Here is a 27,940-nt window from a genome sequence, read left to right on the forward strand (position 1 = left end):
ACCTTACTAAAAATAAATAAATAACTAAACCAAGCGCTGGTGTCTCATGCTTGTAATCCAAGCTACTCAGGAGGCTGATAGCTGAGGATCATAGCTTGAAGTCAGCCTGGGCAGGAAAGTATGTTGAGACTCTGATCTCCCATGAACTACCAAAATCTGGAAGTGGAGCTGTGGTTCAAGTGGTTGAGCAAAAACCAAAACTCAGGGACAGACAGCACCCAGGCCCTGAGTTCAAGCCCAGTACTGGCACACATGCACAAAAAAGAAAACAGTGAGTGTAAACTTGCTGGAGGGGAATAGGTTGAGGATGGGAGTGTGTCTGGTGGAATCAAATGCTTCCTGCTGAAGGGTACAGAAAGAAACAGGGCAAAGGATCTCAGGGAGCCTTAAGACGGGCAAGAGATCTGGAAGTTGTGATCAAACATGCTTCCCATAAGCAGCCTCACCTATTGGGAAGTAGAGGAAGAGCTGCCACCACTAGGAGGCGCTGCTAGGAAAACCATCTGATGCTGTGGCTGGACCCCTGCAGCCCAGATTCCTTCTCCTCGGATCCATAGCCCTATGCACAGCTCACAGGCTGCAGATGATACTTTCTTGGCACTTTGTCTCAGGTGGTGCTGGTGGTCAGTGCCCAAGCAGGACTGAGGAGGTGGGGTACAGGAAGGGGAAGCCCCCTTGGTTTCTGTCTCACAGCAGGGACCCAGCAGGGAAACCCCACAAGTCCCCAAAGGAAAGTGGCAGCTTGGGGAAGACTAAGAAACCCCCATGTTCTCCCTGAAGATGGGAATTCCAGGGTGTGGCAAGGCAGGGCCTCCTGGCAGGGAGTGCCACCGTGGTCTCGGTAGACCAGAAGTGTGAGGATTATTGTGGGTCCTGGCTGAGCCTTGATCCTGATTTTACACAACTGCAGAATGGCCACAGGCTGAGCCCAGATTTGGAGCATTGACTGAACTGTTATCCCAAGCCGAAGCCTGAGTCTGCACTAAGTCTTTCTAAGTCTTGTCTCAGCCAGATCTTTGGCTATGCCTGGCACAGACTTTTGCTCTAGTTTCAAAACCAGACAGAGCCAGAACATTGGCTCTAGATTCTGCATCCAGTCCCAACCCAAGTCTGGACTGTGGATATACTGAGCCCTAATCCTCTCTATGACGCTGGCTAAAGACTGAGCCCATTAGCCTTGGATGGAGCTGACGCTGACCTCAGACATGGCCTTGGACATGGTCTCATCCATCCCAGAATCTAGATATAGATAATCCATCTTCGTGCCAGCACTGAGGATGGCAGACTGAGCCCCTGATCGCCATACCCAAAGACACATCCAGCTACCATGGAGCTCTGACTTCCCGTACAACCTCAGTTGTCTGGTAAACCAAGAGAGTGAAGATGACTCAAAGCCCCAGTGGGCAATCCCCTTACCTGGCCATCCATCTTGCTCAGGACAGTGGATGGATGATGGTCTTGGTGACTGCTAGAAGACAGGACAGGGTTGGGTCTCAGAGTCCCACCAATGGATAGACCTGGACAGCTTGTCCAGGAGTGAGGGACCTGATTGAAGGAAGGCTAGACCTGAGAGCAAAGCTTGGATCGACTGAAACCCCAGCTTCCCGTCACCCCTAATCCCCCTCCCCCTGGGAAGGGAAATTACATTTCCCCATTTTAGCAAGGGTGGGGAAGAGGGAAGATTGAGTGAAGACAAAGCCGAAAGTACAAGCAGGATAGAAAGTGAAACCGGGTGCAGCCCCCAGTATAAGACCCCCCTACTCACGAGATGGCTGCACTCGCAGGCTGGGCCCTGACATGGGCCAGGAGGCAGGAGACCTTGGCTGGCGTGAGTCAGAGGCCGAGGCTGGGTGGAGGGGAGGGAGGCTTGCTGGAGACTGGGCTGAGGATGGGAGAGGGGGACAGGGTGGGATGGGGTTAAGGGGTGAGGGGTTGCATCTTGGCCACAAGACTCTGGGTCTGACTGGGGAATGGGAGGGGAGAGGGACAGCTTTACTGAAGTGGAAGGCTTTAGGTTGATTTGATTTGATTTGTGCTCATACTGGGGTTTAAACTCAGGGCATGGGTGTTGTCCTCTAGCTTGCTCCTTTAAGGCTGGCACTTTACCATTTGAGTCACCACACCTCCACTTCCAGCAAGCTTTTTGGGTGTCTCATGAACTTTCTTGCCTAGCTTTGAACTTTGATGATCGGCTCTCAGCCTCCTGAGTAGCTAGGATTACCGACGTGAGCCACCTGAGTGAGCCCAGCTCTATGGAGGGCTTTTATGTATTCGGGAGCCAATAGGACTGATTAACTTGGAAAGATTCCAGTCTGTAGTTGGGGGGCTGAAGAAGGCAGGGGCAAGAGCTATGGGTAGGGGCTGGGAATGTGGCTTAGTAGTAGAGTGCTTGCCTAACCTGCATGAAGCCCTGGATTTGATTCCTCAGTATCACATATATAGAAAAAGCCAGAAGTGGTGCTGTGGTTCAAGTGGTAAAGTGCAAGCGTTGAGCAAAAGAAGCCCAGGGACAGTGCCCAGGCCCTGAGTTCAAGCTCCAGAATTGGCAAAAAAAAAAAAAAAGAGCTATGAGTACAGGAGAAGATGGCAGGGCCAGGTAGGGCTGGGGTTGGAGGACGAAGACAGAGCCCAAGAGCCCAGAACTGACCAGAGAGGGTAGGGATGGCCTGGGGGCTCCAGAGCCCCCAAGAATGGGAAGGAAAAAAGGATGAGTTGGCACAGTTCAATCTAAGTGAGCACTACCTACCAGGATCTGGGGGTCCTCACTGTACACCCCCGCCCTCTAGAGAACAGGAAGGATCCTATTCTGCTTTATATCTCCAGGATGCCAGAGAGTCAGAGTGGTCATAAGCCACTTAAGGAGATCTTAGACATTGCCAAATCCCACTGAAAGTTTATGGATTGGGGGGGGGGGGCGCATGGACAGCTCCCAAAGCTCTCTCTTAGTCTTTGCTGAGGATTCATGGAGGAGCAGGGCTTGGGCTTACAAGATTGTGCATGGACACACCAGGATCCCAGAGATGAGCGAGAGCAGGGCTGGATCTGGGGTCGGTTTTGGTTTAGGTTTCAAGGGGAATTGTGAAATGCTTGTAATTGTTAGATTTCCTTGCTCTGAGGGAGAAACCACTGACGCTTGGCCTCTTCCCAAAGCCCCCACCACAGGGCTCTGGCTTCCTTCTTTCCAGGAAAACATGGGACTTGAGGCACTCTGGCAGCCATTCTGCCACCATATAATACATCTGGGGACCTGAGACACAGAGACACAGAACAAAACAGGGACTTGCTCAAGGGGGGGCCAGAAGGACAAACAGCCTCAGTCTCCCATTCCTGGCTGCTCTCCCTTTTTGTCCCCTGTCCCTCCCATACTCACTCTGCGATCTGCACCAGTCCAGCCACCCAGATGCCAGGGAGGAGGCTGAACCAGCCTGTCCTTCTGACTCCCTGGGAGAGAGCCACCTGTGGCTGGCAGGGGGACATTTAAAGTGTTCCAGCTGCTTGGCTGAGCCTGAGAAATCCCTCGCAGAACAGAGAGTCCCCAGATCTGCCTGACAGGTGGCTGCCTTCCCTGAGTTCCCTGGGACAAGCCTGCGGGCTTTGTGTGGGCTGATTTGGAATCCAAGCCTGGCTCTCTCTCCCTCCACTGGCCCTTACTTTCCTTCTTTGAAAACTGGAGAATATGTCAGGTGCCGGTGGCTCACGCCTGTAATCATAGCTATTCAGGAGGCTGAGATCCGAGGATCTCAATTCAAAGTCAGCCTGTGTAGGAAAGTCTGTGAGACTTATCTTTGATTAGCCACCAAAAGGCTGAAGGTAGAGCTGTGACTCAAGTGGGAGAACTCTAGCCTTGAGTGGAAAAAGCTAAGAGACAGCACCCAGGCCCTGGATTTAAGCCTAATAGTAGGAAAGAGAGAAGAAAGTAAGGGAGGGAGGGAAGGAGGGAAGGAGGGAGGGAGGAAGGGAGGGAAGAAGGAAGGAGAGAGAAAACTAAAGTGAGATCCCAGTGCTTGATCATAGTGTAGGCTCAGGAAAGGCTGATTCCCTTCCTTCTCTGAAGTTCTTCTCAAACCTTCCAGGGCTCAGCCTGTTGCTGCTTTCCCTGCTTCTGGTACAAGCTGGCGTCTGGGGGTTCCCGAGGCCGCCCCAGAGCCTGAAGGAGCTGCATAGAGAGTTCACCATCAGCCTACATCTCGCCAGAAAGCTGCTCTCAGAAGTTCGGGGTCAGGCCCACCACTTTGTGAGTCTAACACTGCTGGCTTTGGGGATCGGGGAACCTCCTCAAGTCCTACTGGTCCCCCACTAACAGACCTTATTACTCAGGCTGAATCTCGCCTGCCAGGAGTGAGCCTGGATCTACTGCCTCTGGGGGAACAGCTCCCCAATGTCTCCCTGACCTTCCAGGCCTGGCGCCATCTCTCTGTGAGTTGAGGGGTTGGGGGGTGGACTGGGGAGGTGTTGTAGTAAGGCTGGGGCTGACAAGATGACTTGAATTGGGTGGGAGATGAATTGAGGGAGAGAATCTGGAGGAGACTGAATGTGTCATTGGGTATAAAAGGTCGAATGCATCAATGGAGGTCAGGAAAGACATGAGGGTGACACCGGGCATGGAAGAAGTAGGGTGGGAATGGAAGGGGTTTGGGAAGAGTGGTTAATGTGGAAAAGATGGGCTGGTGATTGTGATGGAAATGAGAACAACCAGAGATGAGGGGATATGTTGAAAGTCAAATTGGGGGCCACTGCTGGTGGCTCACGCCTGTAATCCTAGCTACTCAGGAGGCTGAGATCTGAGGATCAGGGTTCAAAGCCAGCCAGGACAGGAAAAGTCCATGAGATTTAGTGTTTGTTTTTGGTTTTTGTTTGTTTCTGGTCCTGGGGCTTGAACTCTGGGCCTGGATACTGTCCCTGAGCTTCTTTTATTCAAGGTGTGTGCTCTACCACTTGAGCCACAGTGCCACTTGCAGCTTTTTTGAGTAGTTAGTTAGAATTAAGAGTCTCATAGACTTTTCTGCCCAGACTGGCTTGGAACCACAATCCTCAGATCTGAGCCTCCTGAGGAGCTAGGATTGTAGGCAAGAGCCACCAGTGCCCAGTACCATGAATGAGATTCCTATCTCCAATTAACCAGTAAAAAGTCACCAGTGGAGTTGTGGCTTAATTGGTAGAGTGCTAACTTTGAGTAAAAAGCAAGGGTAGAAGGCCCTGAGTCCAAGCCCCAGTATGTGCATCGAAATTTAAAAGAAAAAGGAGGGAAAAAAAAATGGAGAATGGAATGGAGGCTGGAGGTTGAATTGGAAATAAGATCCAGATAGAGATGGGGTAAGGCTTGATGAGGTCATCCATCCTTGACCTAGCCTGGCCTGTGGCCTACTTTGCTGACTCTTCTCTTTTCTTCTTCATAGGACCCAGAGCGCCTCTGCTTCCTCTCCATGAGCCTGCAGCCCTTCCATGAACTGCTGAGAAGTTTGGGGGGCCAGGAGGGCTGGACCAGCTCGGAGAGGAGGCAGCTGTGGGCCACAAGGCTGGATCTCCGGGATCTCCAGAGGCATCTCCATTTCCAGGTAGAGTGGAATTGACTCCAAGATTCACACACAAGGCTCAGTGGTGGCTCAGTGCTTTCCTAGCATGCACGAAGCCCCAGGTTTGATGCCTCAGTACCACATAAACAGAAAAAGATGGAAATGGCACTGTAGCTCAAGTAGTAGAGCACTAGCCTTGAGCAAAAAAATAGCTTAGGGACAGTGCCTAGGCCCTGAGTTGAAGCCCCAGGACTGGAAAAAAAAAATCACATACAAGCCGGCACCGGTGGCTCATGCCTGTAATCCTAGCTACTCAGGAGGCTGAGATCTAAGAATCGAAGTTCAAAGCCAGCCCGGGCAGGAAAGTCTGTGAAACTCTTATCCCCAATAAACCACCAGAAAACCAGAAGTGGCGCTGTAGCTCAAGTGGTAGAGCACTAGCCTTGAGCTGAAGAGCTAAGGGACAGCGTTCAGGCCCTGAGTTCAAACCCCATGACTGACCAAAAAAAAAAAAAAAAAAAAACACACACAAAATTATTCGTCTGCTTTAAAAAATATATACTAGGCATGTGGTACACACCTGTAATCCCAATGACTCAGGAGGCATAGGTAGAATAAGTCTGAGGCCAACCCTGGGCAAAAGTGGAAGACCCTATGTGAAAAATAACTAAAGAAAAAGAAAAAGAGTTGAGTACAGTAACTCATATAGGTGCAAACCTAACTACTCAGGAGGCTTAGATCTGAGGATCACGTTTCAAGGCAAACTCAGGCAAAAACTTCTCACGTCTCATTTCAACATATCAAACACTGCCTATGGAGTGTCACCTCAGCTATGTGGGAAGTGCAAATAGGAGGTTCACTAACATGGGCATAAATGGAGACCCTATTTGAAAAATATCCGGGAGCTGGTGGCTCACACCTGTAATCCTAGCTACTCAGGAGGCTGAGATCTGAGGATCGCAGTTGAAAGCCAGGCCCTGGCAGGAAAGGTTGTGAGACTTTTAGTTCCAATTAACTACAGAAAAACCCACAAGTAGTACTGTAGCTCAAGTAGTAGAGTGCTAGTCTTGAGCAAAAGGAGCTTAGGGCCAGTGCCCAGGTCCAGGATTCAAGGCCCAGGACTGCCCCCACCTCAAAAAAAAAATGTGGTAGAGTGCCTGTTTTTTTGTTTTGTTTTTTGTTTTTGTCTGTCATGGGGCTTGAACTCTGGGCTTGGGCGCTGTCCCTTAGCTCTTCAGCTCAAGGCAAGTGCTCTGCCGCTTGAGCCACAGCGCCACTTCCAGTTTTCTAGTGGTTTATTAGAGATGAGAGTCTCCCAGACTTTCCGGCCCGGGCTGGCTTTGAACCGTGATCCTCAGATCTCAGCCTCCTGAGTAGCTAGGATGACAGGCGTGAGCCACCGGCGCCAGGCTAGAGTGCCTGTTGAGCAAGCCTAAAGGCAAGTTCAAAATTCCAGGACTAGCCCTCCCCCTAAAAAAAATATATCTCCTATGCCCTCAGGTTGAGGACATCTGGGGAAGAGACTTCAGACCCCCTGAAAGTGTGGATTACACACTTAGGCTTTGCTCCCTGAGTTTCTGCCTGCTCTTAGGGGCTGGTCTCCAATGACGTCAGCGTCCACTGTCAACAGCAGGCCGACAGCCCAGCCCTCTGATTCGCTGACTTCTCCTGAGTGTTGCAACAGGCAATAGAAATTTTACCTTTCATGAAAGTAAAATCTGGAGACAATCCTTAATGGCAGAGGAACTCCTTGTACCCTATCTCCCTGTATTCCAGCCTTGAGAACAGTCCTGGGAAAGAAACTAAACTCTGCAACCATCACAGAGCTCTATAACTTCCCTTTCATCTTTTCTTTTCCTCCTCTCTCCAGTGTGCACTTGTGTGTGTGTGTGTGTGTGTGTGTGCGTGTGCGTGCACCTGTGTGTGCACGCAGCTACTAAGGCTTAAACTCAGGGCCTTGTGCTCTCACATGGCTTTTACTCTGCTCAAGGATGGTGCTCTGCCACTTGACCCACAACTCTGCTTTTGGCTTTTTTGATGGTTAATTGGAGATGAGAGTCTCATGGATTTGTCTGCTTGGGCTGGCTTTGAATCATGACCCTTAGATCTCAGCCTCCTGAGTAAGTAGCTGAGATTTGAGACACTGGCTCTCAGCACCTTCCATTTTCTTTTTCTGTTGTTGTTGTTGGTCATGGGGCTTGAACTCTGGGCCTGGGTGCTGTCCCTGAGCTCTTCAGATCAAGGCTAGCACTCTATCACTTGAGCCCCAGTGCCACTCCCATTTTCTGAGTGGTTTATTGGAGATAAGAGTCTCTCGGTCTTTCCTGCCCAGGCTGGCTTTGAACTGCAATCCTCAGATCTCTGCCTCCTTAGCTAGGATTACAGGCGTGAGCCACCGGTGCCTGGCTTACCTTCCATTTTCTTAGGGGGAAAAAAGACCAGAGTGCAGACAGTTCATGTTTCTAATCTTAGCTACTCAAGTGTCTGAGATTGGAGGATTTTGGTTTCATGCCAGCCTGGCTTAGGAAAGTCTTAAGACTCTTGATCTCCAGTTAACCACCCAAAATCTGAAAATAGAGTTGTGGTTCAAATGGTAGAGTGCTAGCCTCGTGCAAAAAAATTTCAGGAACAGGCCAGGAGTTCACATCCCAGGACTGGCATACACACACACACACACACAATATACACACACAAATGAATATAACATGGGAAGACACTCTGAAAAATTTGAAGCCACGCTGGCTGAGGAAAACATGGCTTTGGAATTACTGATGTCATGAGGAGTTGCTGAGCACTGAGGTTTATTTGTTTTGGTCGTGGGCATAAACTCAGGGCCTGGACGCTGTCCCTGAGCTCTTTTGCTCATGGGTAGCACTTTACCACTTTCAGCTACAGCGCCACTTTCGGTTTTCTGATGGTTTATTGGAGATGATTCTCACAGACTTACTTACCTTCCCAGGCTGGCTTTCAACTGCCATCCTCAGACCTCAGCCTCCTGAGTAGCTAGGATTATAGGTGTGAGTCACCAGTGCCCGGCACTGGGATTTATTCAGGTTCTCCCTGGGGCCTGTGTGTAAGCTGAGGCTCTTTCCTTACAGGTGCTGGCTGCAGGATTCAGTCTCCCCCAGGAGGAAATGGAGGAAGAAGAGGAAGAAGAGGAGAAGGGGCTGTCCCTAGGGGCTCTGGGCAGCCCCATCCAGGTGTCACCCCAAGTGTCCTGGCCCCGGCTACTCTATACCTACCAGCTACTACGCTCCTTGGAACTTGTCCTGTCCAGAGCTGTTAGGGACTTGCTGCTGCTCTCCAAGGTGGGGTACCCGGGCCTGGCTTGGAGCTCCCAAAACCCGGATGGAGTGATCTTTTAACTCCTTCCTTTCCCCTTTAGGACTGGAGTTTGGGAACAGGACAGCTTCCAACATAGTCGCCTCAGACCAAGCTGAGCTCGACCACCCTCTCAGTCCCCACCCAGTAACTTAAAGCCCCCTTCAGTTCTTGCCACGTATTTATTTCTTGGATATTTATTTATTGTTTGGGAAGACAATCATTTATTTATTGCTTCATCCTCAGGCGGGGCTGCCATACTGGGTACTTGAATTAAAAGTGAACAAACCTTGCCCTCTCTGTTTCCTTACGCAGGAGGGCACCTGACACCCATGGGACCCGATGGCCCAGGATGGAGTTGGCAATTTCAGGCTCTACCCTGATCCCTTCTTGGCTCATACATTTATTGGGATTCTTGACCCACAACCCCTGCCCCATTCCAAACCCAGCCTGCTCAGCTGGCAGTTGCCAGAGTAACCAGGAGAGTTCTGGGGCTGCACTGCCATTTTGGAGAAACTCAAGGCAGATATTCTGCTACCCTAACTCATGCTCTTTTGATTCCAAGTGGTGGCCCCAGGCCCTTTGAACCTCCACCTCTAGGCTGGCTTCTATGCCAGTAGTATTATCTACACAGCTCTGTGAAGCTGGGCGTAGTAGGGTATGAGGGCCAGAAAGGGAAAACTGTAGAACACTAGTGTCCAACCCCCAGTCTTCCTGCTGGAAGAAACAGGTTGGAGAGGTGTTCGTCACAACAAGTGGACCTGTCACTGGGTCCAGGTGAGGGTTTGTGAAGTTTGTGAAGTTTCCCTCTGAAAAAAAAGGACTCTCCACTTAGGGTCCTTCAGTCCCAGTGGGAGTAATTGGGTGTGTGGGACAATGCACCAGCATTGAAAAATCAGGTTCCTTGGTAGAGCGCTCGCCTTGAGCTGAAGAGCTGAGGGACAGCGCCCAGGCCCAGAGTTCAGGCCCCACGACGGCCAAAAAAAGAAAAAGAAAAATCAGGTTTCTTATAGTCAAGGTCTTCCATAGATGTTTGGGTTTTGTTGGTTCCGTGAATGACACATTAAGAGACTGAGGCAGAGGAAGTCAGGGGTGAGCACAGCCCAGTAGAACCTTCGGAGTCTCTCTGGGGGTCTGGCTCACTGGGGTTTCGGCCTAGCCAGTCGGGCTTGTAGTTCCTGCATCATGCCAGGATGAGCCATGCCAAATCTAGAGGTGGGAGAGAGGCCGGTGACACTTGGTCCTTTGGGTCTTCCCTATCCCCCAGGGCAGTGTCCCAATGCTCACCCATGTCCTGTGGGCCTTCTCCTGGCTGGCACTGGGGTCCCTTCAGGTTTGGGGGGGCTTGGCTCCGGGGCTTCCTCTAGCTGAAGAGGTCTGTGTTCAGGAGCTGATGGTTCCTGCTGGGGCTGGGCACAGGGAGTGTCCTCTTGCTGCTCAGGGACAAGGGACCGACGGAAAGAGGGCCTCGAGCGCTTCTGGGATGAGCTTCTTGAGAGGAGCACACGGCTCCGTGGGACGGAGACATCCAAGCGGGTCCCAGGGAGCAGAGCCTGTAGAATGGGGGTAGGGTGGAGAGTGGGACACAAGTGGGTTATTGGGTTGGCTTTTATTTCTTCTTGGTGCACCCTGGATCAAAGCTTGAGCCCTCACCTCACTCCAGCTGTTGCCAGGATCGTCTCTGGTACTTTCCACGGCTTCTGTGGTCTCCGAGGGTGCAGACACGGCCTCTGCAGAGATCTGGGGTGGTGGCAGCTGCCCCTGGGGCTCCTGGGCCTCCAGGGTCTGGTCTCCAGTCAAGTGATCCTCCAGGGCTTCTGGCTCCGCCCCCTGGGCCTCCAGGGTCTGGTCTCCAGTCACGTGATCCTCCACCCCTAGCAGCTTTTCTGCCTCTCCCTCAGGGTGGTGGTCCCCACGCTGCCCCTCGCTGCCTTCTCTTGGCTCCTTCACTTGCCCTTCTTTAGTGTCTTCCAGAAGCCCCTCACCCTGTGCCATGGCTTCAGCTCCCGCTGCTCTGGCTGCCTGGGAACCTGACCTAGTGTCATCCATCTCACCAATCCCTCCTTCCATGGCGGATCGTCCCTCCTCGGCCTGTTCTTTCTCCTCGGCCTCACTAGCCTCTGCTTGGCTACTTGGGCCAGTTGGCTCTTCTGCTGAGCCCACTGCGCCAACCTCCTGCCCACCTTGGTTCTCTCCCTCTATGACTTTCTCCTGCCCTTCAGACTCCCAGCCTCTCTCAGATGCCTCCTCCCAAGAAACACCAGCCTCCTCTTCTGGTCCTTCCCCAGCCTCATCCCCCACAATCTCAGCATCCCAAGAACTGGTCCCTGGGTCCTGGCTGCCTTGAAGACTCAAAACTGCTTCCTCTAGCCTGCAGCCTCCACTGTCTGCCTCCCCTGGCATTGTGACCTCCACTTCACCAGCCTTGCCCTTTCTAGCCTCTGACTCTGCCAGTGACTGGCCTGTCTCTGCCTCCGCCCTTTGGCTTTCTGCTACTGCCTGGTTCTCTGTGTCAGAGGCCTGGCCCTCTTCTGTTCCATGTGTCTGGATCTCAGCCTCTGCCTCCAGTGCTTGGCTTGCAGCCTCCTCCTCCCCACCTTCAGCATCTTTATTCTCCTGGACATTTCTGCTCTCTGTGCCTTTCCTCCTCCCATTTTCCCAGGTTTCTGCTTCAGGAAGCTCAGGATCTTCAGGTTCCAGGTGCTGGGGGTGTGCCTCCAGCCCCCTTTCTCCCCACTCTTCACTGTGGATTGGGTCTCTCTCAAGCTCATCTTCACCATTCTGCGCTTCCTCAGCTTGCCCAGCTGGAATCTGGGTGCCTCCCCATGGCTCAGGCTCCTGGTATTCAGTGACCTTCACCTCTAGAGCTTTTTGGCTGATGTGAGCCTTCTCATTCCTCTCATCTATGAGCTCCTCCTCAGGCCTGGCCTCTGGGATTTCTTCTACATCTGTTTGATCTTCAACTTCATCGTCCAGGGCCAGTCTAGCAGCTGGGGCCTGATAATGCCCCTCCACCCTCTGGGTCTCCTCTGCCTGTACCACCTCTCCCTGCCTGGCCTTGTCAACGCTGACTGTTAAATCCAGGCTCCTCACAGTCTCTTTACCACACAGGTCACCCTCCCCTTCAGAACCATCCCCTGCCTTCTCCTGTTTCTGGCCTTCAGTCTTTCTTTCTGTTGTTGTCTGTCCATCTGCTGCTTCCTCAGTTCCCTCAGGCCCGAAGACCTGGGTCTGTGTGAGGAAAAGAAGCCTTCTTTCCATATCTCCCCTCTCATCTACTTCCTCCTCCAGATCTCTCTGGGGGACCCAGACTCTTTCACTAGCTTCTGGAATGCTTTTTCCAAAGCGGAGTCCATAGTCTGTTTCTAAGAAGTCAGTGTCCTCCCTGCCTGAAGCCATCCCAGCCTCCTCTTTACCTGGGGCTATCCAGTCTTCAGATTCTGTCCCTGGGCCCTGTGTACTCTCTAATACCCTTGAGCTCTCTCCACCCCACACCACCTCCATCCCCACTTCTTCCCTCGCAGTCTCTTTCTCTCCAAGCCCTTTAGTTTCGGTAGCTGCTTCCTCGTCTCCCTGCTCGGTCTCCCTGCCACTGCCTGCCACCTTCTCCATACTCAGCTCAGGCTTCCCAGGCTGTGACTCCACCCCTCTGGCCATCCCTTGCCCTGTCACCCAGCTATCTTCCTCCTCCTCCTCCTCCTGCTGCTGTTCCCAGGTTCTCAGTATCTCCCCTCTGCTCACTTCCTGCTCATTGGCTTCCTCGCTGTTCTCCAGGGCTCCACTGCTCCTGTCTTGTTGAGTCTTAGACCCTGCTTCAGCCTCCAAAGGGTCACTTGGCTCCTGGCCCTTGACTACCTCCCAGGTGCCAGTATCCTGCCCTTCTGCTTGGGACCCATGGGAGGTGCCTGCTCTCCATCCCCAGGTCTGTTCGGCTGAGCTTCCCTCCTGGCATGTTCCCGTCCTTCCAGACCCTTCCAGTCCTCCATTCCCCTCACCTGGGCTACCTCTAAGACGCTCTACAATCTCCCCTGCTTCCTCCTCTAGAGGTTCCTCTGGTTTTCCTGTCGCCACCTCCTCTAGTTCACGGGCAGCCTGTGCCTCCCTCTGTACCGTGGGGACCTCATCTCCTATGAGGTAGGCCACAAAGGTGCTGAGTGAATCCTAGAAGACAAATGAGAGGAGGGTGAAGGCATTCAGAGGTAGTCTCCAGGGGGTCCTGGGCCAGAAGAGTCCAGGGTAAGAAAGAGGGGTTCTGAGATCAAAAAGGAGACAGACAGAGAGGGACTGGGATGTACAGAAGAATAAGAAAGAGAAAGAATTGGGCTTGGAAGAGGTATGGACACACTGGTGGTGGTGAGGGATTGAAATCCAGAAAAGACTGGGTGAGAAGGCTGTCCAGTCCTAGGAAAGGGACCTGAAGCCTGAGGCCCAGCTCTAGGGAAGAGGGAAGGTAAGGCAGCAGGGAATGGGGTGAAATCTCTAGCATCTCCTTGCCCCTCTCACCAGTGCCCCCCTCAAGGCCTGATGCAGCCCAGGGAGGTGCTGCCGAAGGAAGTCCATCCTGTCGGTCTCTACGAGTCCAGAGAGCTGACACTGACTGTCCCCACCCACTCTAAACCCTTTCTGGCCAGGACCAAGACACTTCCTCTTCCCCTCTCTCTCCCTGACTCGTCTCCACTCCGGGGCCCTGAGCACCTCCCCTTTGCCCAAGGCAACCTCTACTCTAGGTATGCATGACTCTAGGGAATCTGGATCACAGCTGGATCTAAGGGCCGAGGACAAGGCCACAGAGCAAAAATTAGGCTCAGAAGACCTCAGAATTGAGGTGTGTATGTTGAGGGGGGAAAGGGGGAGTTGGGACAGGACATGTGGCAATTGCAGCCCAAAGTGACTCAGGTCTTCTATTCACACCTCAGCCATTTCCGTGTCTTTTAAGCCACAGCCACGTGGGGAGAGGAAGCTGGGGTTTCTAGTTCCTGTTTTGCCTGGGGACTGGTGAGAGCTCTGACTTCCTGCTTGGATGTCACCAATGCTTCCTTTAGAGAAAGAAAGGGCTGGATTGGTGGCTCCACTGCCCATCCCCTCACTTATGCTTAACCTGGCAAAAGAGAACCTAATGCAAGTGTATTGTGGTTATACTTCTCTCTGCCGCCTCCAGTAAGTGCCTTGAGGTCAGAGGCCATGTATGAAAGGCTGCAGAATTTCACCTTGATATCTAATCTAGGAATAACAGCACAAGAGGCATATTTTATTTATTTTTATTTTTAATTTTGCCACTTCTGGGGCTTGAACACAGGGCCTGGGCTTTGTCCCTGAGCTTCTTTTGCTCAAGGCTAGCACTCTACTACTTGAGCCACAGCGCCACCTCCAGCTTTTTCTGTTTATATGGGACTGAGGAATGGAACCCAGGGCTTCAGGCATGCTATGCACACATTCTACCACTAAGACACATTCCCAGACCCAAAGGACGTATTTTAAACAGCATTCTGCAGGTCTGGTGGTAGGAAAGATCTGGTGGAGGTGGGCACAGGCTTTTGGAAGCTGTAGCAATTTATCTGAAGGACTTGATGAAGAGAACTCAAGATGATGCTTTCTTACCTAGAAGAAAGGTAAGTGCATGGATCCTTATTGGAACTATGGAAGTAATAGGACCCTTCTCTCCAGACTAAATTGGAGTCTAAACTAAGAATTGTCTGGTCTAAACACCCTTGATTTGGGGGAGGGAGTGTTCCTACAGCAAATTGCTCAGTGACTTCTATTGCTCTACTTTTTTTTTTTTTGTCCTGGGGCTTGAACTCAGGGCCTGGAATCTGTCCTTGAGCTCTTTTGTGCTCAAGGCTAGTGCTCTGTCACTTGAGCCACAGCCACTGCTGGCCTTTTCTGAGTAGTTTATTGAAAACAAGAGTCTCAGACTTTTCTGCCCTGGATGGCTTTGAACTGCAATCCTCAGATCTCAGCCTCCTGAGTAGCTAGGATGACAGATGAGACCAGCATCTGGGCACTTTCTCTCTTTCTCTCCTTCCTTCCTTCTTTCTTTCTTTCTTGGGGGGGGGGGTAGGTTTCCTGGGCGTTTTTTGTTTTTTTGTTTGATCTTATTTGTCTCATCTGTTAAACCAAGAATTGGACTATTTTTGCAGCCCTTTTTGTTTTTAGGATAATTTGGAAGAGCGGTTTTAAGGCAAGCCTCAAACACTGAGTTATAACAGCCTGTGAGGCAACGGATAAGACTAAGAATGACCTAAGGCTTTAATTCTTATCAGCACCTGTTTGGGCTTGAGGAAAAAGGGTGGAGTGGATGGGTGGACTGGTAGGTGGGAAGGAAGAAAGGAAGAGAGGGAGGGAGAGAAGACGGAAGGAAGGAAGGAAGGGAGGGAAGGAGGGAGGGAGGGAGGGAGGGAGGGAGGGAGGGAGGGAGGGAGGGAGGGAAGGAAGGAAGGAAGGAAGGAAGGAAGGAAGGAAGGAAGGGAGGGCTGCCAGTCGGCAGCCATGTTTGTTTCTGGCAAGTAAGAGCGGCAGAACAGGACCTGAAGCCGCTCGCGCCATGACTAGTGCTGGCACGACCCTGGCTTCCTCCCTGCACGCAGGTAATCGTGGCTCGACTTGCTGCCCGCGTCTGTACCAGCTTAAAACCAGGGGTTCCGGGGCTGACGTCCCACCTGCTCACGCCCCGAAGCTAACAAGGCCAAACAGCGAAGGCAGGGGACCCGGAAGTACGGAAGACCTTCTGAGCACGTGATGGGGGAGCCACGGGTGACGTCACGTGATCGCCCCACCTCCCACTGGAAGGTGCGGAACGCTCGGCTGCTCTTAAAGGTACAGGCCCGCGGGAGGGGGGGGGGGCGGCGGAAGCTCTGTTTTCGAAGGGGCGGGGTGGGCACGAGAGAGAGTTCCAGACTTCGGCTGATGGATCGCGGGGCGCGAGTGCGGCCGACAGCCGGAGCCGAGCCGGGCCATGGGGCGTTGATCCTGGGTACCTGTCGCAGATCCCCGTCCGTCTCGTTGGAGCCGACCCTGGACCCTCGTTGACGTGGGACCCTTCGGGGCATCCGAACTGGATGTCATGGGAGGCTGTGCGGGCTCGCGGGGACACCTTTCGGATTCCGACAGTAGGTCCTCAGGCTGGTCCGGTTGGGAGGGATCACCTGTGCCCCGCGGCCCACCGCGGGTGGGACGGACACCCCCAGGGCCACCGTGGCCCTGAGGATGGGTGGGGGAAAAGCCCTCCGCTTCTCTTCCTTCCAGGCGAGGAGACCGCCTCGGAGCCTCAGGCCCCTCTGTTGGGTAGTCAGGGCGCCCATTGGAAGAATGCGGTGGGATTCTGGTGAGTGGCCCGAGAGTTCTACAGAAGTTAAAAAGTGCGACAGCTCCCATCGAGAAAAGAATTGATCTGAGAAAGGAATCCACAAATATTCATTGCACTGGCTTGCCTTTGGGCTGCCTGTGACTTTCCCAATTTTACTTACTTGCTTACCACCTTGCCCTGTTGGCGCTATGTTGTCCTTCAGCTAACAAAAGCCTCAAGTGTGTGTGTGTGTGTGTGTGTGTGTGTGTGTGTGTGTGTGTGTGTGTGTGTACTGGGGCTTAAACTCAGGGGCTTGAACTCACCCTTGTCTTTTATGTTCCATGCTGGAGCTCTACCACTTGTGCCCTACCTCATACTAACTGCTTTTTGGTGGTTAATTGTAGCTAAGTCTCATGGACTTTACTGAACAACTGGCTTCAAACCATGATCCTCAGATCTCAGCCTCCTGAGTAACTACGATTATAGGCGAGAGCCACTGGTGCCTGACTAACAACACTTTTTCCCCCTTTGGTAGCTGTATGTGGGCTTGAACTCAGGTTCATGCTCTAGCTTGGCTCTTTTGCTCAAGACTGGCACTCTACCACTTGAGCCACAGCTCCACTCCAGCATGTTAATATATCCCTATTTTATAAATAAGTAGACTTGAGGTCACTGAAGTAAAAAGCAATAGACTTGAAATCTGAACCCAGTCTTTTGTATTTCAAGCCCTGGAATGTTTTTATTGTAACCCATGCATCAATGGCTGTGAAATGGTCCAGGAACTGAGTTGTAGTGGGAGCTCAGAGGGCAGAGTAGTTCCAGACATTTCCCTGGGGAAAGGTCTTGGAGGTAGGCTATGAACCTAGGCCTGATCCCAAACCTCTCAAATTTCTTTTTTCTTTTTCTTTTTCTTTTTTTTTTTTTTGTTCAGCCATGGGGCCTGAACTCTGAGGCCTGGGCACCATCTCTCAGCTCTTCAGCTCGTGGCTAGCGCTCTACCACTTGAGCCACAGCACCGCTTCTGGCTTTTTCTGCTTATGTGGTGCTGAGGAATCAAACCCAGAGCCTCATGCATGCAAGGCAAGCACTCTTCCACTGAGCCACCTTTCCAGCCCACCTCTCAGATTTCTAAGCCCAACAGTGAAAGATTGACTTTGTCAGACATTGGTGGCTCATACCTGTAATCTTAGGTACTGAGATTGAGATCTGAGGATGGAGGTTTCAAAGCCAACCTATGCAGAAAAGTCCTTGAGACTCTTATCTCCAATTAACCAGCAAAAAGATAGAAGTAGTGGTATGGTTCAAGTGGCCAAATGCTAGCCTTGGGCAGAAAAGCTGGGTGAAAGTGAGAGGCATTGAGTTCAAGCCCTGGTACTGGCATAAAAAAAAAAAAGTGAGTGAGTGAGCTGATTGAAAGGATGCATGTGTAATCTCCAGAAGGAAACTGGATGGGGGTCTGACAGGAAATGATCAGTCCTGCTTCTTTTCAGGTTTCTGGGCCTTTGTAACAACTTCTCCTATGTGGTAATGCTCAGTGCTGCACATGACATCCTTAGCCACAAGAAGGAAGCTGGGAATCATACCCATGTAAGTGAGCCTCCCCAGCCCTGCCACCGTGGTTAGTCCCATGGCAAGCTGAGAGACTTTCCCTGGGACAGGGGGCCCTTGAAAATCTCATAAAGTAGCCAGTTGGTAAGGCAGGGAGACAGGAAGACTCCTGGTCTTCATCTCCTAGACGCCCCCCAGGGCAGGGAAGCAGCTGTGTCCAACTGTGATTCATAACAGAATGTCTTCATTTGGGTTGTATTGACAACATTTAGGACTGGGTGATTCTTTGCTGTAGAGCAACCTGTGCACTGTAGGATATTTACCAGTGTCCTCCTCTGCCCACAAGTTGCCAGTAGCACCTCAGGACACCAAGAGTGCCATGAAGAGCCTGGTGCCAGTGACTTATGCCTGTAATCCTAGCTACTCAGGAGGCTGAGATCTGAGGATTGAATTTCAAAGCCAGCCAGGGTAGAAAAGTCCGTGAGATTCTTATTTCCAATGAACTACCAAAAAGCTGGAAGTAGAGATATGGCTCAAGTGGTAGAGTACCAGCCTTGAGTGAAAAAGCTCAGGGACAGCACCTAGTCTCTGAGTTTAAGACCCAGTATTCACACACACACACACACACACACACACACACACACACACACACAAGTTAGCGCAGAGCGGGCCTTGGACTCTGTCTACCCTTCTGCAGTCCAGAGGGAAGACTCTCTTTTATTCTATCAGGTGGATCCAGGCCCAATACCCATCCCACACAATGGCTCATCTCGGTTCGATTGCAACTCTGTCTCCACAGCTGTGAGTACATATGTGCCCCCTCCCCCTCCTCAACCCAGATCCTTCCACCTCTCAGTACCTAGCTGGGACTATCACTATCAATCATGATCAGGCACAGTTCCCAGGCCTTTTCTGCAAGCAGCATGTATTAACTCCCATAATGCACATAGTAGTCCTGGGAACCAGATGCTGGAAGCATCTCTGTTTTTCCCAGGTGAGGAACCCAAAACTCAGTGCATACAGATGCCCCTGACACACCGCCAAGGGCCACCAGAGCTGGGACATGAGGCCCAGATCTGCCTCTGGAGCTTGAATTTGCTATAGCTTTTGCTGGCTGGGTTCAGCCTTTTCCTCTCCATGTGGTTTAGTCCCAGGAAATCACTCTGTTCTCCCGTCCTAGGCGGTGCTCCTGGCAGACATCCTCCCCACCCTCCTCATCAAATTTCTGGCTCCTCTGGGCCTTCATCTGCTGCCCTACAGGTCTGGAGCTTGATGGTGGGAGAAAGGGTAGACTAGATCAGAGAGTGGGGGAGACAGGAAGGCTCAGGAGGCTGGAAAAGGCCCAGACTGGAAGCTGACTTTCCCATTCCCTTCTTCTCTTGACTTTCAGCCCTCGAGTTCTGGTCAGTGGAATTTGTTCTGCTGGCAGCTTTGTCCTGGTGGCCTTTTCTCATTCAGTGTGGGTCAGCCTGTGTGGTAAGGGTGCTGTTCCGTGTCAGAGAGGGATCCCCAGCAGAGAATGGTGGGTGTGGCAATGAGGGGGGGAAGAGAGGGTGATTTGCGGTCTCTCCAGCTTCCCCTGGGAAAAGAATTATTTCTGCTAGGGCTTTCAGGAGCAGGAGATTGGGTCAATGTGGAGGGCTTGGTGGGAGGAAGTGGGTGGATTGGAGGATGGAGATTGAGCTGGGCAGATCCTGCGGGCCTCCACCAGGGGGCTCAGAGGCAGAGCAAAGGAGGAGTCCTTGGAGGGGATCATTCTCCACACAAGGACCTGTAGAAAGGATCTGGTTGGCTCTACTTCAGTTGGAGCCTTGCCTTGCCAAGGGATCTTTTTTGGAGTTGTGGTTACCAGTACTAGGACTTGAACTCAGAACCTGGGTGCTGTCCCGGGATTTGAGTTCAGCTTTTTCACTCAGCGCTGACAGTCTTTATTACTTGAGCCCATACCTCGACTTCTGGCTTTTTGCCACTTAATTAGAGATAAGAGTCTCATGGACTTCTCTCTTGGGGCTGGTTTGGAACTATGATCCTCAGATCTAGGATTATAGATGTGAGCCACTGATGCCCAGCTCCAAGGGATCTGTTTTGAATTCCTATGAACAAATCCAGCAAGCGAGGCTGGGGTTGTTGGAGAAAGGCCACCGTGTGTTTTGTTCTCCCAGGTGTGGTACTAGCCAGCATCTCCTCAGGCCTGGGGGAGGTCACTTTCCTCTCTCTTACCGCCTTCTACTCCAGGTAAGCTGGATGGGCAGGGTACCAGGAGAAGGGCGACCCCTGCTGGCTTCTCTCCTGAGTGCTGTATGTTCTCTTCTAGGGCTGTGATCTCCTGGTGGTCCTCAGGCACTGGGGGTGCAGGCTTGCTGGGGGCACTGTCCTATCTGGGTCTTACCCAGGCTGGCCTCTCTCCTCAACACACCCTGCTTTCCATGCTGGGGATCCCTATCTTGCTGCTGGCCAGGTGAGTGGCCCTGCACCAGAGGAGAAACATGATCCCAGTCTTCAGATCCCTTCAGCCTTTCTATGGAGGGAGCCGGGTTCTGAGTTCTGAAAGCCTAGGGTCTGAGTCTCAGAGCTTACATTTGTAGCTGTGTGGCATTGGACAAATTCCTTCATCTCTCTCTGGCTTTGTTTCCCTGTGTCTTAGATGATGGTGGTTCTCCTTGTATTCCTATGAGGTGTGACAAATATGACATGCTCAGCACAGGGGGGTTGGGGGGGGTTCCTTAGAAGGTGTGAAGTAGGACAAGGATAGACTTCTTTCTTTTCTTTTTTGGTCAGTTGTGGGGCTTGAACTCTGGGCCTAGGCACTGTCCCTGAGCTCTTCAGCTCAAGGCGAGCACTCTACCACGTGAGCCACAGCAACACTTCCAGTTTTCTTGTGATTAGTTGGAGATAAGAGTCTCATGGACTTTGCTGCCAGGGCTGGCTTTGAGCCATGGTCCTCAGATCTCAGCCTCTTCAGTAGCTAGGATTATAGGCGTGAGCCCTGGCACCCAGTGGTAGACTTTCTTCTGCAGATTTTGTTCTTGGTATTGTGATAGTTTGAACTCAAGGCCTCTCCTTTGCTAGGCAGGTATTCTGTCACTTGAGTCAGGCCCCAGCCTGTTTTTGCGTTCGTTCTATTTCAGATAGGGCCTTGGGTTTTTGCCCTAGGCTCCCCTAGACCATGGTCCTCCTACCTGTCTCCCTGTAACTATAATAACGGGCATGAACCACCATACCCGTCCCAGGCTTGTTGATTGAGTTGGGATCTTTTTGTCTAGGCTGGCCTCAAAACACAATCCTGATCGCTGCCTCCTACAGAAGCCATCACACCCAGCCTCTCTGTATTTTCTTATGTACTCATAAACTATTAACTGGCCATTTGAACCTGTGACTTCACAAATTATGACTTAACACGAGGCCAGCAGAAAAGACAAATGAGGTACTGGGTGCCTGTGGCGCACGTCTAGCTGCACAGGGGGCTGAGATCTGGATGATCACAGTTGGAGGCCAGCCCAGGCAGACACTTCTGTGAGGCACTTATCTCCAATGAACTAGCAAAAACAGAAAGTGGAAGTATGGATCAAGTAGTAGAACACCAGCTATGAATGTAAAAAACTGAGCAAGAACCTGAGGCCCTGAGTTTAAGTCAGTAACACACACACATACACAGACAGACACACACAAACACACACACACACAAGAAAAAGGAATCAATTTTATGAAAACTTTTCTTTTTTGGGGGCCGGTCATGGGGCCTGAACTCTGGGCCTGGGTGCTGTCCCTCAGCGCTTCAGCTCAAGGCTAGCACTCTACCACTTGAGCCACAGCGCCACTTCTGGCTTTTTCTGCTAATGTGGTGTTGAGGAATCGAACCCAGGGCCTCATGCATGTGAGGCAGGCACTCTACCACTGAACCACCTTCCCAACACCTATGAAAACTTTTAAGTAAAAATGATTATACATCCAGAAATAATACGGACATGGAAATAACATCAAAGCAGAGCATAAGTGAGTAAGATGGGTGGCTATGGCCTAGCACTAAGTAAATGAGTCCTGGGAAGCTGAGGTAGGGGCATTATATATTTGAAGCCAGCCTGGGCTATATAATGAGACCCAATCTCAAAAACAAAAACCCAAACCACATAGTAAATGATAACTAGAACAATCAGTAGCCTAACATGAGAAAGAAACAGAAATGACCTGTTCATTGCGACACAGCAGTCAACCAAGGGTCCAGCTAGAAACAAGGAGACATAATATGGCTCTGCAAAAAGAAGCAGAGGCTTGGGAATGTGGCTTAGTGGTAGAGTGCTTTCCTAGCATGCATGCAGCTCTGCGTACGATTCCTCAGTACCACATACACAGAAGAAAGCTGGAAGTGGGATTGTGGCTTAAGCTCAGAGACAGCGCCTAGGCCCTGAGTTTAAGCTGCAGAACTGGCAAGAGAGAGAGAGAGGGAGAGAGAGAAAAGCAGAGCTTGGTGTTGGTGGCTCACACCTATAATTCTAGATATCCAGAAGGCTGAGATCTGAGGATCACAGTTCAAAGTCAGCCTGGCAAGAAAAGTCCATGTGACTCTTATCACCAGTTAACCACCAGAACTCTGGAAGTAGAGCTGTGGCTCAAGGTAGTAGAGTGCTAGCCTTGAGCAAAAAGTTCAGAGATAGCACCCAGGCCAAGCCCCATGACTGAGAAAAAAAAAAAAAAAGAATCAGAGGTCCACAGGCCCTCCACACAGGGGTAAGCTGTCCATCTAGCAGCATACAGATGTGTGGGGTTCCTGGGGAGAGTGGCCTGCAGGGCCTCTGGCAGCCTTTCCAGACACAGAGAGGCTCATTGACTTTGCTCATTCTGTCCCTCCCCCCTACCCCCCAGCTACTTCTTGTTGCTCACGGCTCCTGAGCACGACCCTAGAAGGGAAGAAGAGGCAGACACCGCAGCTCAGCAGCCCCTCATAGGCGTGGATGCCCCGGCATGTAAACCAAGTAGGTGCTGTGGCCTCGCTGACGGTCCTCTTCTCTTTCTGGATGTTAGTCTTTTTCTCCCTATACTCCACAAATCTAGGGTTGGGGTGGGTGTCCTGCCTATGGTGAAAACATGCATGTGTCACTCAGTAGGGATTCTGAGATTCCCTGGGTGTGATACTGGTATCCAAGATGGAAAAAATGACACAGGCTCCTAAACGAGACAGTGAGTCAGATGTAAGCTACCTTCACCTTTTTCTTTTCTGGTACAGGTACTGGAGTTTGAACTCAGGGCCAGGGTGTGCTATCCCATGACTTTTTTAAAAATTCAAGGCTAGCCAGGCATTGGTGGCTCACGTGCCTGGAATCCTAGCTACTCAGGAGACTGAGATCTGAAGATGACGGTTCAAAGCCAGCCCAGGCAGGAAAGTCTATGAGACTCTTATCTCCAATTAACTACCAGAAAACCGGAAGTGGCACTGTGACTTAAGTGGTAGAGCTCTTGCCTTGAGCTCAGGGATCGTGCCCAGACCCAGAGTTCAAGGTCCATGACCAAACAAAAGAACTCAAGGCTGCCACTCTGACCACTTGAGCCACAGCTCCACTTGTTGCTTTTTTTGCTAGTGAGTTAAAACTAAGAGTCTCAAGAATTCTGCCTGGCCTGGCTTCAAACCAAGATCCTCAGATGTCAACTTCCTGAGTAGCCAGGATTACATGTGTGAGCTACTATCACTCAGCTCCCATGTTCATATATTGATGAAACCATCAGTCCTGTGAACATGTTCCAGTAAGAGGAAAAGGCATGTGCTAAGGGCCTGCGGTGGGAAAGTTTGCATGTCTTAGAAACGAGACAGTGAGAGATCAGTGCTGGTAGCTCACACATACATATAATCTTAACTACTCAGGAGTTTAGGGTCTAAGAATCATATTTCAAAGCCAGCTTGGGCAGAAAAGTCATGAAACTCGTCACTCCAATAAAAAGTCAGAAGTGGAGGTGTGGCTCAAGTGGTAGAGGTATGGCTCAAGTGGCAGAGTGCCGGCCTACAGCAAAATGCTACATGAGATCATGAGACCCTGAGTTCAAGTTCCAGTACTGGTATGAAAAACAAAAAAAAGAAGGCCCAGGGCTGGGAAGTTGGCTCAGTGGTAGAGCGCTTGCCTTGCATGCATGAAGCCCTGGATTCGATTCCTCAGCACCACATAAGCAGAAAAAAAAAGCCAGAACTGGTGCTGTGGCTCAAGTGGTAGAGTGCTAGCCTTGAGCTGAAGAGCTGAGGGACAGCGCCCAGTCCCAGAGTTCAGGCCCCACAACCGGACCAAAAAAAAAAAAAGGCCCAGTTCATACTTGTAATCCTAGCTACTCAAGAAGCTAAGACCTGAGAATTGTGGTTCAAAGCCAGCCCAGGATGGAAAGACCCTGAAACTCTTATTTCCAATTAACTACCAAAAAGTTGAAAGTGGAGCTGTGGTTCAAATGGTGGAGTGCTAGCCTTGAGCAAAAAAATAAATAAATAAAAAAGCTCAAGGACAGCAGCCAGGCCTAGAGTTCAAGCCTAGAATTGGCGCCAAAACCCCCCCCCCCCAAAAACTAATAAGACTGGGTGCAGTGGTCAGATGAGCATCTGCTGAGCTGCACAAAAACTCTGAAAAGGTTTCTTCTGGTGAACTGTTTTTATTTTTATTTTGGTGGAGCTGGGAATTGAACTCAGGCCCTTCTATCTACCAGGCAAAATACTCTACTTCTGATCATCTTCTGCCCACAGTTTAGATTATGTGGGATGTGTTCACTGTGTCATGGTGCTGATTATTTCTTGCATGCTCCTCTTCTCTCTGTCCCCTGTAGACTTCGGCTGGAACCTCTCTCTCCAGGAAAGGTGGACCGTGTTCAAGGTTTGGATGGCGCTAGGGGTAGTGTCATGTAGGCGGGGCCTGAGTCAGGCCTTCTACTTACTCCTTCCTACTCTCCCAGGGACTGCTGTCCTACATCATCCCCTTGGTGCTGGTCTACTTTGCTGAGTACTTCATCAACCAGGGACTTGTGAGTGAGGGTTGCAGAGAGGGGTGGAAATAGCTATCGGGCTGGGGACTCATACGTTCCCATCCATGTCCCTGTCTGTTCTTTGCTGCAGTTCGAGCTCCTGTTTTTTCAGAACACATCCCTGAGTCACCCTCAGCAGTACCGCTGGTGAGAGCACTGGGCAGGGAGCACCCCTTGATGATGGGCATCTGGGGCGATCAAGTAGGTGCCTGCCTGGAGGCACGTCTGCCTAGTCCCTGCCCCTCCCCCAGGTACCAGATGCTGTACCAGGCTGGCGTCTTTGTCTCACGTTCTTCTCTCCGCTGCTGTCACATCCGTTTGACCTGGATCCTGGCCCTGCTGCAAGTACGGGGTCCTTACCCCCCTCTGCCCCTCACTCCACCCCCATCTGAGCTCCCAACTTCCCCAGATCCCGCTTCTAACCCTTAGCAGGAAGTATTCAGCGTTCTAAGCAGGGCTCTATGTAAAATATACAACTCCTAGCCATTCAGCCCCACCAGGCAAATCTCAGCTTCGCTACTTGGTAGCTGGGTAACTCAGGGCAGATCTCGGAACCTTTCTGAGCTTCAAGATGTCCTCAGCTATCAATCAGATATGGGGGCTGGGGATGTGGCTCTGTGGGAGAGCACTTTTCTCACCATGTGGGAAGCTGAAGGTTTAAACTCTAGCATTACAAAAAATAAACCGGGGGCTGGGAAGGTGGCTCAGTGGTAGAGCGCTTGCCTTGCGTGCATGAGGCCCTGGGTTCGATTCCTCAGCACCACATAAGCAAAAAGAAAAAAACCGGAAGTGGCGCTGTGGCTCAAGTGGTAGTGTGCTAGCCTTGAGCTGAAGAGCTGAGGGACAGCGCCCAGGCCCAGAGTTCAGGCCCCACGACCGGACCCCAAAAAAAAAAGAACAAGATGTGAGAAGCATCTGTTTTTCAGTGTAGTTGGAAGAAATAGCAATGACCCAAGTACCAGTGGCTCATGCTTATAGCTCTAGTTACTCAAGAGGCTAAGATCTGAGTTAGTAGTGATGATTGAAACTAGGACCTCAAGCCTACCAGGCACATGCTCTATTACTTGAGCCAAGTCCTCATCCCTGGAAGCACTTGCGTTTTGTGTGTGTGTGTGTGTGTGTGTGTCTTGTCTTTTTGTTTTTGTTTTTTGTTGATCATGGGGCTTGAACTCTGGGGGCCTGGATGCTGTCCCTCAGCTCTTCAGTTCAAGGCTAACCCTCTACCACTTGAGCCACAGTGCCACTTCGGTTTTCTGGTGGTTTAGTGGAGGTAAGAGTCTCAGTCTTTCCTGCCCGGGCTGGCTTTGTGCCTCGATCCTCAGATCTCAGCCTCCTGAGTAGCTAGGATGACAGGCTCGAGCCAGCGGTGCCTAGCTTGGAAGCACTTGTTTAATGATTGACTTGTCCAAGATGCTGATCTCTCTAATTGGTAGTATTGGAGTTTGAACTCAGGGACTCACACTAGGCAGGCATTCTACTATTTGAATCATACCTCCTACCTTTTTTGCTTTTTTTTTTTTTTTTCAGACTCTTATATTTTTGCCCATGGACCACTATTCTGGTACCTATGCCTTCTGCCTACCTAGGTCTACAAACACATTCAGATGCCTGGCCTATTTGTTAAGATAGGATTTCATTAACTTTTTGTCAGGGCTGGTCTTGAATTGTGATCTTCCTAATCTCTCCTTCCTGAGTAGCTGGATAACAGGCATAAACCAGTGTGCCAGGCCAACCTCAGTTCTCTTGATGCTGAGGACAGATATTCTGTGAATGGGGTATCCTTTGCATGGTAGGCTGCTTGGCAGCATGCATCTCTGGCCTGTATCCACTAGATGCCAGTGGCATATCCCCAGTTGTGACAACCTAGCAGGCCTCCAGATGCTACCAGATGTTCCCTGGGCCACTAGTCTCAGTCTGGTAAAATGGGAGGCGATACTCCTGGAAAGAAGGAAATGAGACACCTTCTCTCCCCGCCCACCCCCCAGAGTGGCTTCCACTCAGGGAACCACTCTGATCCATGCTGAGAGCCATCCCAAGTAAGGGGAAGTGGAAGAAGATTCCAGGCCTTCCCATGATGGGAGTAAGCCAAGGGAGGTGGGGAGGAGCTCCATGGAGAAGGGAGCTGAGGATGGGGTCCAGCAAGACCTTTTATAGATCACAGGCTCAGTGGGTCAGCTCCTTTACCAGTGTCTCTCACACTAGTGGGGTGAGACTTCAGCCTCCCTTTCCGATCCCACAGCCTCTCCTGTCTTTGTCTCCACAGTGCCTCAATCTGGCCTTCCTGCTGGCAGACATATTTCTGAGGTTCCTGCCCAGCATCTACATTGTCTTTCTGATTGTTGTGTATGAAGGGCTTCTGGGGGGCGCGGCCTACGTGAACACCTTCCACAACATTGCCGTAGAGGTCAGCGTGCATGCACATACACACACACGATACTGAACTGGCCCAGGGCTGGGGGCAGACTGTCTGGGGATGGTTAATTTGGGAGTGACCGGGTTCAAGACTCCTTATTCCTGCTCTCTGCCCTCCCTTCCCAGACAAGTGACAAGCATCGGGAATTTGCCATGGCCGCCGCCTGTATCTCGGACACCTTGGGGATCTCCCTGTCAGGGGCCCTGGCCATGCCTGTGCATAATTTCCTCTGCCGCCTCCCATAACACTCAAGCTGCTTGGAATATCACCATGGAATCCAGGCCCACCGTAGAACTCTGGGCCTTCCCTACCAGACTAGGGGTGGGTCAGGAAGTACTTTCAATAAATGATTATTTTATCAGCTAAGTTCTTGTGCTGGTTTTCTCTGGGAAAAAAAATTACTGTAAAAGTTGTACAAGCCCACTTTGGAATTATACATGCCTGTATATAGACATACACCATATACACACATATATACATAGATGTATTTATGAGTATAAAAAAAGCATTTCAGCATCTTTCTGCTCAGTCTTGAGGGAGGGATTTTGTTTTGTCAAGAAAGTCTCATTTTGTAGCCCAGGCTGACATACAGTGATTTCAGGCATGTGCCACCAGACCCAGCTTTCTGTCCAGTCTTTTGCATCTATTTACTTATTTCGCATATTGTATGCAACAATCTATAAACATTTTTCCCAACATGATCATGTCAAAGACACAAAGAAGCTGGGTACTCGTAGCTCACGTCTGTAATCCTAGCTAGGTAGGTGGCTGAGATCTGAGGATCAATTCAAAGCCAGCCCAGGCATTAAAGTCCCTATGATACTCTTATCTCCAATAAACTACTCAAAAAAAAGCTGGAAGTGGTGCTGAGGCAGC

The 27,940-nt window shown here is 51.1% G+C and overlaps 3 protein-coding genes across 5 annotated transcripts; 2 read left to right on the forward strand and 1 right to left on the reverse strand.

Annotated features, from left to right (window-relative positions):
* Positions 1-1,771: 1,771 nt before the first annotated feature.
* Il27 (interleukin 27) lies at positions 1,772-9,127 on the forward strand. Its single transcript, XM_042666871.1, has 6 exons — positions 1,772-1,828; positions 4,074-4,234; positions 4,318-4,416; positions 5,397-5,555; positions 8,612-8,821; positions 8,899-9,127. Exons 1-6 carry the CDS (start codon positions 1,798-1,800, stop codon positions 8,932-8,934), a joined length of 696 nt encoding a protein of 231 aa, XP_042522805.1. The 5' UTR covers positions 1,772-1,797; the 3' UTR covers positions 8,935-9,127.
* On the reverse strand, positions 9,035-13,540 carry Apobr (apolipoprotein B receptor). The gene is made up of 4 exons (XM_042666870.1): positions 13,338-13,540; positions 10,488-12,995; positions 10,122-10,387; positions 9,035-10,043 (listed from the first exon to the last, which is right to left on the reverse strand). Exons 1-4 carry the CDS (start codon positions 13,392-13,394, stop codon positions 9,974-9,976), a joined length of 2,901 nt encoding a protein of 966 aa, XP_042522804.1. The 5' UTR covers positions 13,395-13,540; the 3' UTR covers positions 9,035-9,973.
* A 2,018-nt stretch (positions 13,541-15,558) lies between these two features.
* Cln3 (CLN3 lysosomal/endosomal transmembrane protein, battenin) lies at positions 15,559-27,430 on the forward strand. Of its 3 annotated transcripts, XM_042666878.1 has the most exons (16): positions 15,559-15,647; positions 15,818-15,940; positions 16,077-16,155; positions 17,607-17,703; positions 18,394-18,465; positions 18,845-18,924; positions 19,055-19,140; positions 19,827-19,899; positions 19,979-20,122; positions 22,525-22,634; positions 24,457-24,503; positions 24,583-24,651; positions 24,743-24,798; positions 24,903-24,996; positions 26,915-27,055; positions 27,190-27,430. In XM_042666878.1, the coding sequence occupies exons 2-16, from the start codon at positions 15,895-15,897 to the stop codon at positions 27,307-27,309; spliced, it is 1,314 nt and encodes a 437-aa protein (XP_042522812.1). In that variant the 5' UTR covers positions 15,559-15,647; positions 15,818-15,894; the 3' UTR covers positions 27,310-27,430. The 3 variants fall into 3 exon arrangements, with proteins under 3 accessions (XP_042522812.1, XP_042522813.1, XP_042522811.1); XM_042666877.1 differs by lacking the exon at positions 15,559-15,647 and having other exon boundaries at positions 15,680-15,940; XM_042666879.1 differs by lacking the exons at positions 15,559-15,647; positions 24,583-24,651 and having other exon boundaries at positions 15,679-15,940; positions 24,764-24,798.
* The last annotated feature ends 510 nt before the right edge of the window (positions 27,431-27,940 follow it).

The sequence above is a fragment of the Dipodomys spectabilis genome, unplaced genomic scaffold (assembly GCF_019054845.1).
Source record: "Dipodomys spectabilis isolate Male_0828 unplaced genomic scaffold, ASM1905484v1 ptg000366l, whole genome shotgun sequence".
In the NCBI taxonomy this organism is placed as follows: Eukaryota; Metazoa; Chordata; class Mammalia; order Rodentia; family Heteromyidae; genus Dipodomys; species Dipodomys spectabilis.